At 35.0% G+C, this 13,788-nt stretch overlaps 1 protein-coding gene across 1 annotated transcript in view; it reads right to left on the bottom strand.

The window, feature by feature from the left end:
* The window catches only part of RFX3 (regulatory factor X3), a 100,310-nt gene that overhangs the window by 611 nt on the left and 85,911 nt on the right, over nucleotides 1-13,788 (bottom strand). Inside the window, exons 8-16 of the mRNA XM_040089932.1 lie at nucleotides 13,165-13,286; nucleotides 11,792-11,904; nucleotides 10,932-11,047; nucleotides 10,191-10,345; nucleotides 5,923-6,020; nucleotides 5,503-5,652; nucleotides 3,813-4,021; nucleotides 2,701-2,854; nucleotides 572-614 (exon numbers count right to left, since the gene is read on the bottom strand). Coding sequence (XP_039945866.1) covers nucleotides 572-614; nucleotides 2,701-2,854; nucleotides 3,813-4,021; nucleotides 5,503-5,652; nucleotides 5,923-6,020; nucleotides 10,191-10,345; nucleotides 10,932-11,047; nucleotides 11,792-11,904; nucleotides 13,165-13,286 — 1,160 coding nt within the window. The remainder of the gene's footprint in view (nucleotides 1-571; nucleotides 615-2,700; nucleotides 2,855-3,812; nucleotides 4,022-5,502; nucleotides 5,653-5,922; nucleotides 6,021-10,190; nucleotides 10,346-10,931; nucleotides 11,048-11,791; nucleotides 11,905-13,164; nucleotides 13,287-13,788) is intronic.

Below are 13,788 nucleotides of genomic sequence, written 5' to 3'. Positions count from 1 at the left end.
GGGAAACTGAGGTGAGGAGAGCTGTGGTCACCTGACCCCAGATTTTGACAAACATTCTTGTACTCACTCGTGGAGTGCTCTGAGGTCACCACAAATCATTCAGGTAGTCAGTATAAGAATGCATGTGAAAATAGGGCATGAAGAGAATGTAAGGAACTAATTGCTCCCTGACTACTTGTGTACAGTTCTGCTTCTTGACGTAGCAAAACATTCACTACATTTAAACATCCATAAACATACTCTTGTCTTTCTTTCCACAGCTGTTACCCTCCTCCACCCTATTAGATATAACAAGATTTGCATAAAAATGGGAGTATTTCCTTCTGAGAATAACAAACTTCTTTAAAATATTATTATTCTAAAATAAACCTACAATATTTCAGTCATTACTACATGTGGCATATTACATACATAGCTATTGTATTATATCAATGTATCCACAGAGCATATACATGTACTTTAAAGGATGATACAGCTCTAAATTCTGTTTGACTGTGGTTTTAAAACCATTTTGCTCAGAGACACATTAGCTCTATGCAGAATTATACCCTGGAGATACTAAAATGCTTACCTTTATCCATATTCCCAGGGGACACAGCATTTAAATCACCAAACTGTAAAATAAACAATGAAAAAATGGACACAGTCTTAAGCAAATGTGGACTTATAGAGTATCTGTGATGCAGGGAATCTGTGCTCCACTGGTTTTATGGTTGCCTTTATTCAAGTGCATGATCTTAGCTGCAGCCACATCCACAGAAGAGCAATTTCCCATTCCATTTCAGTCTTGTGCTTATTAAGACAATTATCACTAAGTAAACCCTCAAAAATCAGAATGGAGAAGTACGACCTTTTTTAAAGATTGCTTCCTCAGGGCCTTTGTTATTTGACATGAGCTATTTCTGTGTTTTAAAAAGCCATAAATTATACTGGATATTCATTCTGAACTGCCAATATTAAAACAAAAAACTCTCTTTCAAACTTCCAAGGCACCATTTTAATTCTATTGGAACAAAAATTAAGTATGTCACAGTGTTGTTAATCTACCTGTAAGGCAAATGAAAGGCACTGCTGAGAAAGGGTTTATAACCTGCTAACTGATCTACATCAAAATCCAGACCTTTTAATATAAGTTACATATAAGTTAGAAACCTTCTTCCCTTTCTTTCCTCCGTTTCTCATGTGTGAAATTTGGAAGAGTAAAATGCTCCCACAATGGGTATCAAATGAAAAGCACATTGTTTAGATAGATAAATTTCTAACCACAAATGATGATACCAGTCTTTTCCAGAAGAATTTTGCCAACACCTATGTCCAAGGGTGGAAGAAGAGGAAGGGAGAGAAGTATGAGTGCTTTTCTCAGCTGCAGCCAGTTTACACTGTTTTACAGTGCTCGTTGGACTGTAATCTCCCTCATTTTATTTCAGCCATTGAATACACAGAAGCATAAGACCACGTGCATTTCATGCATTACTTCTATTCTGCCCATCACCTCCAAAAATTTTGCAATACTTACTTCCTCACAGTATTCCATCCATCTCATGAACTTTTTAGAAAGCCCTACGCTACACTTATGTCTAACATATAAAGTCTGCTGAGACAACGAGAATGCAGTAATTGCACACTTGTGTAGGACTTTCTGAAAATGTAAGGCAAGAAGAGCATGCATACTGATGGTGGGGCTTTCCACTAAGTAGAAACATTACTTAGTTTTTCTGAAACATGTCATGGCACATGATATAAAATAATTTGACAAAGCAAGCTGAGACATTTTCTAACTTCTCTTGAAAGTATATAATCTCTTTATAATATTTAATAAGTCAATCAATATATCTTGTGGTAAGAATGACAACTCAACTAGCAAAATTACCTGTAATTTATAGGTAACACAGAACGTAAGAGTGACTCTCAAGTGTAAAAATGTAACAAATCTGTCCTATTAAATGTTTAGCATATTTTAAAATATATCCATTTCCCAGCACTTTTGAAACATTATTCTTTGGGAACAGTTTATGCTTTCCTTACTGTCTCACTCAAAATAAAAGGTCAGATGAATTACTGAAAAGAAGAAGTATAAGAGAAACTTTGCCCTGTAGATGCCATAGCTGAGTATAAAAAAATAGTTACGAGTTGAGACTCTGCATCTGCTTTTTGAACAAACAGTCTTTGAAACAACTGTATAAAAAATCAAATGTCCTGCAAACCTCTACATATGTCTGCACTGGTATGTGAAGAGGTCTGTACAAGCCAAAATTCTGCATGTAAACCAGCCTTCTTATGTCAAAGAGGGTATATATTTTGTGTGGGAATTATGTGTGCAAATGCATGGAAACAGATCCACAGAAGCAACATTTTCCTATGACTATGTTCTTTTTTGTTTTCACATAAAATATTTGGGTCTCAAAAAGTGGAAAGTGCTTGTAGGTTGATCAACATTTTTCACACTATGTACATGAATCTGTGTGCAGATTTGTAAAAGAGCAAGTTCATTTAGAAATAATTTATTTTAAGGATTCAGCGTGATTTCAGTACTCTTACAGTGAAACAAGTTTGAAGCCACTGTTTATATTTGTTACTCAAGTGTACTGTAATGCTGCAGAACAACTTACCATTCTACATACATGCTTAAAAATGTGCAAAAAACACTCTCCCCAACTCATCACTAAATCTATCAATTTAGTCTCTTACATATTATCTTACCTCTCCCATTACTGCAATAGGTGTCTCTCCTGTTGCCTGAGCAACACGATGTTCTACTAAGTAAAACATGTATTCATCGTAAAGCAAGCGGATCAGGTGAAATGAGCCAAAGCTAGCAGCACTGCGCAAGGTTAAATCCCGAATCACCATTGAGCTATTCGAAAATAAAAAACATATATATATGTTTATGCATTATATGTCACAGCCATTTCAACATTTATCCACGTAGACAGACACTTCACCTCAAAACCAATATTCTCACAAGCAACATTATCCTCAAATGTCTGGTTTAAAGGGATGAGCAGGAAAGGGCAATCATTTGCTTCTCTCCTTTCTCTGAAGGTACTGCTGGACGCCACATAAGAAATAACCAGACTGGTTTGGTTTTTGACCTATTCATAACTACCACTAACTGAGCAAGTGTAAAAGTTAACTTTGAAAGAAACTTGGTTGAAAACATAAACAACTAAAATGGTAAAAAAACTATTTGATTTTAAAGGAACTATTGCTTAAATAGTGTCTGTTTTGCCAATCTTTCTAGGGCAACACTTCTAATAGCCAAAATTTAAAAAACTTTGAAACTTAAAATTCAAAAACAATAGATTTGCGTGTTCGTATTATTTCTTCATATCTTCAGCCAGCAGCTGCTGCAGTCAGGTTCAAAGAACAAGGTTTACTCTGGTAACTGTTTCAATAAGCAACTAACATGGAATGCTTGTCTTAATATTCTTTTCATGTATTAAAAACAGCTTCTGCCTTTCTTATCTAATAAACAATGATGCCACAATGTCTTAGTAAGTAATACTAAAAACAGTGACTTAACAACGGCATAGTTTTTTTAAAAAAAACAATTCACAACATGTTTTGAACTCTGGACAAAATTACACCTGCATTCATTTTCAGATGGCTTTTAAAACAATAAAGAAGGGTCATTTAAGTCCCTCTTCATTTGCTGATAGCCCTCAGTTCACGGTTAATAACAGCAGTCATCTGAAAAAAACCCCATGTTTTTCATGATGTACCAAGCCACTGTTTGATGTTAGATTTGTCAACTTCAGTACAATGCACCTACACAGAATAGTTAGAATGTTTTAAAATCTATTAAATACTACCTGTAGAAAGACCATTTTAACAGAAATTGCCGTGCTGCTTTAGGAAAGCTGGGTCTTCCTTCATAGGGTTTCAGTGCTTGCATCATTACGTTATCAAGCCAGGCAGCCCACTGCTCCAGAGTGCTCTGCTGTTGAAGAGTCATCTTGAAATCTGTTTCGAGTCTCTGAACCATGTTGTCATCACACTGGCACACCCAGGAAGCCTGCTCCTGTTACAGCACACGGCAGCTCTTGAATTGACAATACGTAAGCCAAAGCACACAATGTAATTGTATCTCAAAGGTTAAGCTGCTCAACAGATGGAAGAGACCAGACACACTTACTAGACAAACTAAGAAGTGTTTTTTATTTCATGTCTGTTGTAATTTTGTTGAAAGCAAATAGGTGGGAAAAGCATAGCATAAAAGAACAGACATCAAATTAAGAAATTAGAACAAACAATGTAAACAACAAAAGTTTCCTGTCTCCCACATTTATTTCTGAAGAACGGTGAAAGGCTTCTACTTCTGTAATTTTACTATTGAATTACTTATATCTTGTCTTTTTTTTCTGGGATTTCAGACAAGCAGGAAGAAGAGTCAAATGCAGGGGACTAAAGTAAAAAAAGCAGTGAGAAATCAAGCGCAACATTCCTTTTGTTCTGAAGATGTTAAGCTTAAAGACAAATCCTGTTACATCATCTCATAAAAGAAACTTTGTATGGAAACAATGATTGTTTGCTGACTCTAGACTCAGTAACAGATAACACATTACTTAAAGACAACATAAGCTGCACACAAGTGGAGAAACACACTTATGCATACAGTAATCAGAAATTTAGTCAGTGTTACCAAGTGTAAATAAAGCTAGCTGTTCAATTCAGAAAATGAGAAAAAATGACAGCTCACTAACTGCAAGCCATCTCCATTTAAACTCTAGTTGTCATGTGCCAAGTTAACATCTCATTCACAGACTCTGTATCCATGTCAACATATTACTGTACCTAATATATTGCACCTTTGGTCAAGAACTCGTGATTAGATTTCTGTTATGTGTGTTAACAAGTACATTAAACACTTGTTCACAACAAAGACAAACAGAGAACTACCAGGAATTTGAAACCTTTCACTTTTTTGGCCAAAAGGACAAAAGTATTTTTCCTCAGACAAGCAAAAACCTGTAGAGAAATTAAGCTTAATAAAAACATGAATTTATGCTCTATAGGTTCTAACCACATTAATCTAATCCAATATTCAGGAGATCTTGTAAATTTAGGCAGTGGCACATAGAAAAAATGTACTAATGTATGGGGTTTTAGATAATGGAGACAGTTTCTACTGAAAATGCTATGCATGTAGTAATTTTAGGAGACATTTAGAAGATACACTACTTAGATCTAATCCTAAAATGTCATTTTTGCCATTAGGAAAACACGATTCATGGTAGCCATTCTAAGAAAGTATTTGCTCTGCATTTGCAAAAAAGTTGGAAGAATATGTGCATTTCAAGAGAGCAAATGGAAAGAAGTAATGGTTCTGAGCTCTTAGTTTCCTAAAGCATATGCTGTCACATTTGGACTGAGTCACTATGTTTATGAATGAGCAAAATATTAGCACTTGACTTTCTTGATAGAATGACGCCTGACAACAATGTTCAGAATCACAGAGGAAATAACACTTAAAAACCCCTGCTATTCAAAGCTGAATTTTACCTGAACATTGGCAAAATCAACACGGTTGAGATCATTGAGCATCTGGTTGATTTGAGAAGTGTTTTGAAGCACAGCACGAGCTGCTTGAGCCAGGTGATTAAGAGATGTGTATCTTCGCAGAGTCTGGGCAAAGGCACTTACAGCGGCAACCTATGAAGAAATTTATTATTTTAAAATACTGTACTCCACAGATTAATTCTACAGATTGAGTCTTGACTTTCATTTTAATAGTGTATATTAATGAATGCTCATATTTGAGTTATACCATGTAGCAGATCAAATAATATTATTTCCTCTCCCATTATTTAATGCTTGATGTTAGACATGAAATTTAGCATTAAAATTAAAATGCTTCTCCTTTTAGATGCTGCTGCCCACTTGGTTTGCCACTGCAAGAATAGTACTTGGAGTTTTATCTACCTTGGTTTGTATCATCCTCTGTGGAATATTGTTCATGGCATTTGAAAGCCAACCTTCAAGGCTTTTTGCAAAATTGCGAATGGCTTGGGTCAAGGCACCTGTGCATTGGAGAATAAGAACAGAATGAAAAGAAAGCAGTGCACCTCTCTGGAAATGTTTTGCATCCTCAGATGCAAATCCTACTGCATCCTACTCTTGTACTCAACTTCCTGCTCTGCTGCATTTACTTACTAGACAAGTCTAGTCTAGGTTCAAAATGCCTAACTGAGATAAAGATTACACAGTTAGGAATTTAGTTTTGGTTTAATAAACAATCTTCCAAAGAAATTTTTGACTTAGCTGTATTGTTTGGGGCACTCCTATTTGCAGTAGTTGTGATGGAATTTTCCATCACAAACTTTCAGCTTTTCATTTTACCTAAGCACCTCTTTTGAAATGCAAATGTCTGGGGAAAAATCCACTTACAGGAATACTGCAGTTTCCTCAAATAAGTCCAAAGTAATCTTAAACTATGTCATTGTGCTGCTTAATTCGGTTTTGAAGAGTAAATTCCTTTCACATGCAGTGCTTAAGGATATCATCAGTAAGCAAGACACAGGAGTGTGTTTCACTGACAGAAAGTGAAATTATTCAAATGACCACAGTTTGATCTCACAAAGTATCTGTGTCCTCTGAGCCCTCTTATGTTATCAGGTTTTTTTTTCCTCCTTTAAGGTTTACTCATAAGGAACATGCTTTTTTAATTCAATCCTGTCAATCCCGTAGCTCACTTGTGCTGCTTTGTAAATTATTTCTGTGCAGTTACTAATTGAGTATGTATTCACTCACAAACTCTTACCTATCAGCCAAGATGGAAGTAATTATGTAAATACTGTGTGAATGGTACTTAGACATTTAAGAAAAATATTTCTGCTTTTTCACGTCTCGTGTCCTCATTACTCTTTTTTACCCATGCGTATATATATGTTACAAACTTATTTGCATCACTGCAATGCTGATCTCCTTTAAAAATAAATATGGAAAAGCAGCTTAGACCTTAAGAAAGGCCTTTAACTAGAATGAAAAATGAACAAATAAAAGGAATTCTAAGTTCTGAAGAAATAAAATAGCTAAAGTAGCTCATCAGGCATCACTATTGTACACCACCATAATGAATTTCTAATGAGCTTTGGAGATACATTAAATACAGAATTTTTCTCATATCTTTAAGTATACATCTAGCCATTTCCAAAACCGTAAGTAACCATCCTTGAACTCTTAAGTTCATCTGAACCCTTTCAAAGAATCTTTACATGATAAGCATGGTGCAAAAAGTAAATGGTAAATCACTAAGTGTTACTAGTCACACACTAAATGATGTGGCAATGGCAGCTTCTGAAAGTTTGATTTGCGTAAGTACCTAAGAAACTTGACTTCTGAACCAAAACCCCTCTGACTTGTACAAAACTGAGCTTTACAGTCTTTCCAGTACTTTTAATTTTTTGTCTGTCTGGACTTGTGCAATATGGTGTATAAGTGTATTTTGCATAAATTCTCCACCTATCATGGAAACTAACTCACCAACATTTGTTACTGTCCATCCTGCCATGTGTGAAGATGCAAGATGTCCATTCTAAAATATAATAGCTCTTGTCTATTGCCAAGGACACTACATAATTATGGTCTTTATTCCTGGCTCCAATGGACAGCATATTACTTTTCTTAGGAAAAGGAATTTTGTTGTTTTATACACAACAATTCTTCACTCATTCTGTGGGTGTGAAATATTTCAGCTGACGAATTTAATACAGAAGTTAAAAATAAAACCATTTTTTTCCTCAACAATTTTTTTTCTACTCCAGTAATATGTATCAACAATAGGACTTGCCTAAAAGAAAAAACAATGAAGATCTAAACAACAACAACAAAAAACCTTGAAAAACTATGCTTTCTTCAAGCCCCTTTCAAATTAATATTTTTCCCTATTTTGAGCAGCAGCTGCTGCTATCTTCCCATTTATTAAAAAAAATCATGAACATTCCTATAATGAAGCATTTACAGTCCCAACTCCTCTACAAAGTCCAAACTTCCCTACAAACTGCTATTTTCCCACAGAGGGTGATGAATTTGTCTGCTCCACCCAGCTGCATTTTTGTTATGTTCAACCTTAAGCCATTATCTCAGTCTCTTGTAATGACTGGAGATGCTTTCATTCAAAAGCATGAGTTTAAAAAATTATAAAATTTTAACCATTTAACATTGAAGAAGAAATTTGGATGGCCCATCATTAAAAGAAAGCTGCTGAAAAAAGCCATTTAGTTAGCTGGTCCTAAAGAATAAAGTAAGAAAACAGCTGTTAGCTGTCTTCCAACGGTAGCACAAGTGAGTGCAAGGCTGAGCAGAAAACCACCGGACTGTTCACAAAAAGGAGGCACAAGTATCTTGGGATGAATTTGTCCTGGGATCAGATGATGTGCTTGAATCCAGCAGTCTGATAACCATCCCCAAAACAGCAATGTCAAACACAGGAGGTATCAATTATTCAAATATGACTGGTAATTCTAGAAAGAAGGAAATAGCATGAAAAGGACATGATGCATCTAGTTATTGATATTAATTGATTCTGCCCCATTTTCTTGAAATCCTCTACTGGCAATGCCCAATGCATCTTATGAAGCAAGGCGGCAAGACAGTGTGATGTCATTTAAACACCTCTCTAGAGACTGCCAGGCCTTGCAGGAAAAGCAGCTGGACAGGAGAGGAACAGGTTTCATGAAAAACTCTGTCTGCACTACCTTTTTATTCCAAAATTAACTTGCTTTTGCAAGTGAGAGCTTCCATTCAACCTATTAAATGTTATAATTAAATTTGGGGGGGGGGGGGGGTGGGGGGTGGGGGGTGGTATTATTACCTAATTTTTTGTGATACACTATATTACTCTAAAATCCTACCTAATGGTGTTGTCATTAGAGAAGTAAAACCTTAAATATAAACCAATGTAAAATCATTTACACAAGTAATAGTTGTTAATAATTGCATGTATTTGAGAACACATTTTTTCTTTATTCTGCTATATAGATGCACAAATTAAGTCAATTGCTACCAAGAACTTACTCATTCCTTAAAAAAAAAAAAGGTAAAATGCATATTGTAAGTGGCAAACCTTCATATTTTATACATTTCCAGTTTAAATTTTTTTTTTTTTTTTTTTTTTTTTTTTTTTTTTTTTTTTTTTTTTGTATTATACCTAATTTGCTAAAACCTGATTTTATTCCACTGGCAAGCGGGAAGTCAATAAAACTTTTCTGCACGGCACTACCACCCAATATTCTTTACTGAGTGCTTGTTACTGTTGGAGTCACTACAGCAGAGGAGGTGTTCACAGCATGACAATATAGCTTTGTTACCTGCAAAACTACTTATGGCCATAATTTAAAAAAAAAAATCCAACTTTTTAAAGTATATACTGTTTTATTCGTTGGAAGAAGATAATACATAGGAACTATGAGGGGTTTTTTGAGTTGCTAACATGATTTCTTTATAATATTTAGGACAGTATATGTGAGACAATAAATACTTCATGAAGAAGTTCAACTTCATGTAAATTTGTTTTCTACCAAAGACAGCCATAAAAATACACTGCTAGAGCAATGACAGATTCTAGTAAAATTAAATTTGAAAAAAAGCTCTACTTCTGTTAATGGTGGTATGACTGGACAATTACTCACTATTTCATGCAGGATGGATGACAGGAAAACAGTAGATTGGAGTAATAAATTGGAATAGGAATTTTTCATTGCCTTAACAGTTATCAGAATTGATTTCAGCAGCTAGGGGACAAAGTACCATCTCTCCAAACATGGAATCACAAAGACCACAGTTCTCTTCCAGACTAATCAAAGACTAATATGTGATGTTTGAACTGAAAAGTTCTGAATTTAGTGGAAGGATTGACTGACAATAGTACACGGAGTCACAGGACTTCTTTCTACCAGGCATCCTGGAGTCAGGGTAAAAGGAAAACATTTTTTCCTGAGGATGTAACAGATATAGAGAAAGAAGTACATTTAATATGAAATTGTATCTTAAAAACTAGATCTACCAACTTCGAGAATTCAAGGCATTTCCCAGCACAACTCCTTACACAACGAAACTAAGGATAAATTATACACAGTATTCTTTAACTTTCAAACTTTTTTCTTAAGCTGCCCTGTGAGGCACAAGTACACCTCCACCATATACACGCTTGCAGAAAAATCCTTACAAAATATTTCAGGTGTTGAACTTACTAGGAATAGGTCTAAGGACGTCAGGAATGAGAATCTCCACCAAAGCCTGGTACATCACATGGTCACAGTTACACATCCATTTCAGAATAGATTCATTCTTGCACAGAGTAATCAGCTTTGCTTTAGGAAGTCGACTTTCTATTTCACTCAGATTGCTGGTGTTAAAAAAATATGTAGCGAATTAATAAATGATAATGCATTTATGGCACCTAGGGGCATGGTTTAACAGCTAACCTGGCAGTGCTAGGTTAACAGTTGAATTTGACTTTTCTCACCTGAAGTTTCTATGATTCCATGATTTACAGCAGGTAAAAACCTGGGTGTTAAAATGTACTTTTTTTGTACAGGCGCCATAGATGTCTCAGCTCTACCCAATATAACTTATTTACAGGCTGTCTCACATGGAAATGGATTTAAAAAAAAGTCTCCATAATTCTCCTACAGCTCTTAAAGAGTGCAGACATATGAATGATCCTTTTGGCTTAAAAGAAGTGGATCAACTATTGGGAAGACACACCTTCGCTGTAGTTGTCCATGCAAAATGGCCCCATGGATGATACAACCGTTTCAAGACTGCCCTTTGGCATACACCCAAGCTATACAAAACTGACAGGCAACATAAATTTAATTTGCAAAATAATCACAGGAGAAAAAATTGTTAAGTTAAAACTAGTATGAATTTTTAAATGTCACACTTAGATTATCATGAGACACGTTAAATAAAGAGAAACATTTACTGACCTTGGTTCATTAACAGGAGTGCCATCAGGTGGAGCAGAAGGAGAATAACGCCAGAAAGTTTGCCACAATTTTTCTATCAGGCTGAATTGAAGATTAACAACCACATCCAGTATTGCCTGAAAAAATAAAACATGAGATCCCATGGTCTTTTACTCAGAATCCCTCCACTTCCAACTCCAACTAGATCTACAGCTCTTTTCCTTCACCACATAGTGGAACCAAGGCAAACTGTACATTTCTCAAGTTATAAATGTTATTTGTTTTAATACCTTTGATATCCATTAATTTTCCAGCACTATAAAGTGTTGTGCACAGAGACTTGCGTAAGGCTTGCATGGAAGCTTCCTGGAACTAGTATGGGCTATGTAAACATATCCGAGGAATTTAAGCACAGAAAGTATTTACTGCTACTGCAAATAAAAAAGTAAACCTGACATGTTGCTCCTTTCATAATGACTTATAAGCTGGAAGCAACTTCAAAAATAATTTTAAAAGACATACTGTTGAGAATCAAATGTGGCTTAAATGTCTCAATACTTCTTTGTTATGAGAAAAAAATTACTGCTTTTAATGTAAAAGGAAATTATAATCTAACCTGATTTACAATTTCTATTAACTAAATCAAAAATCTGCATGCACAATCTGAAGTCTAACATTCTGAAACAACATTTGATTCTCAGTATCTATTACATATTCCTCCAGAAAACTCTTTTTGCTATCCTTTCCAATGAGATAAGTAAAATATCGTGGCGAAAGTCACATGCCACTATCATGGCTGCAATGTACTTGTCACTATTCTCCTGTACTGGCCTTCATGAAAACTCATGAACTTTCAAAAATAAATGGTTTATAGGAAATACCTCACAGTGCTCTCGATAAAGACTCTGTAGTGATTTGATGTCCTCAAAGGTAGTACCATCTGGCAGAGACGATATTTCAACTTCTCCAAACTCTGGCAGTACTCGAGATGCATCTGTTGTCATGACAACATAACGACAGAGGTGCCAGTTACAGTATGGTTAGGGGAAAAAAAAAAAAAAAAAAAAAAAACAAGGATTATATATAGAATTATAGATAGAAATAAATAAATAAATTCCAAAAGGTCATAATATTCAAATTCATAATATTCAATATTCATACCTGTTGTATGCCAAAATACTAAATACATGAATAGTTTTTAGTGAAAAAGAAATACAAAATCATACTTGAGTACATTAAAATACTATCATGCTCATAGTATACCTATATAGAGATATATAGAGAAGCTAACACACGCTTTTTCAGACTATTACAGGGTGCAAGAAAGTATCTAGAGTCAGTGTAAGAGAGACTAATCCTTGAATAATATTTTTGTTGTTCAGATGAAGAGTTTCTATGCAGCCAGGTGTGATGAGGCTTAATGAACTCATTATACATTTTTACTTGACATTTACTAGGCTTTCAAGTAAAACCAATGTGTGCTTTTACTATTTGCCATAAATGTTTCCAAGAGGCAAGCTGGTAAGATAAAAATACTGAACTGAAAAGTACCTGGAAAAGAAGATTCAAAACATTTTAATCCTACCCTTATGCTCCAACTGGTTTTAGTAAAACAAAATCAGGCTGAAGGATTTGGTGGTAGAAAATCCCAACCAAATAAGCCTACACTAACAGCACACTTTATCAGCACAGCCAAGGACTCTTTTTACATAAACAATTAACTAAATTACGATTTGTTTCTATGACTGGAATACATGCTTAACTGGATCAACAAAATCCACAATTTGGATATTTTTGAACATGACCTTTAGGGTTTCAGCTGAAACTACTTGCCTCTTTCTGCTTACAGCACTAGAACAGCCTTTCAAAACAGCCAGGGGCGGCTAACCTGCATGGCAGTGCAATGCCATCCTCCCATCCCAACTTTCATGAAATAAAATGCACTGTAGTGCACATGAAGGAAACAACTTTCATAGCAGGAATTTCAATATGCACATTTAATGTAATTATGCAAAGCAACTTCATTTATGTAATATGAAGTGTATCTCACCCTATTTTTCATTTTATACTTACATGATGCATATTAAATATTACATAAAGCTCACATGTAATTTAAGTACCTTTCTGTTCTGTTGAGAATAAGGATTTTAGAGAGGGCATGATAACTTCAGAAGCAGCTATTGGATTGATATTGACTGTGATAACAAAGTTCATCTTACTTATTTATATAGCAGCATAAAACCTGCTTTCATACCTAGAAACTGTTGATGATGTTGACTTTGGGCAATAACAGTTTGTTCAACAGATGTGCCTGTCTGTTGACCACTTCCTGTGAAGCCATCTGCAACTCCATCCACTTTCTGCATAGGCTTATACCTGCAAAAATTATCAAGTACAAAATTATCCTTTCTGTTTACTTCTTCATAAATGAAACACAGAGTTTGATTTTTCCATCTCAAAATAAAATTTTCAGGACAAGTGACAAAAGAATTTAGAGATTCTTACTTACTTTGTAAATAATAGAAGTTAAAAAAAACACTAAGGTAAGCTAGAGCGTTAACAATGCATTACAGAATTCACAAAGGTGGTATTCCAGCAGTACTCCCAGTTTCTGGTAGAACTTAGCTTAGTAACAGCATATTGCAACACTGGCAAATTTACACCAAAACCAATCAAATCCTTCCCTTTCCACACAGCTTGACATAATTTTGTGATATAAAGGTAATGTTTCATTACTTTTAAGAAGAAACAACATTATTGTCTGAGGACAACGAAGACTTCAACACGGGCACTTTGGGATACTGAAGTTATGCAAATACAAAAGGTTCATGGTTCCCACATTAAGAAAAGGAATGAAGAAAAATTATGTGTGGCATAC

Source organism: Hirundo rustica, chromosome Z (genome assembly GCF_015227805.2).
Source record: "Hirundo rustica isolate bHirRus1 chromosome Z, bHirRus1.pri.v3, whole genome shotgun sequence".
Lineage (NCBI taxonomy): Eukaryota > Metazoa > Chordata > Aves > Passeriformes > Hirundinidae > Hirundo > Hirundo rustica.
This window is presented reverse-complemented; position numbering and strand designations above follow the sequence as displayed.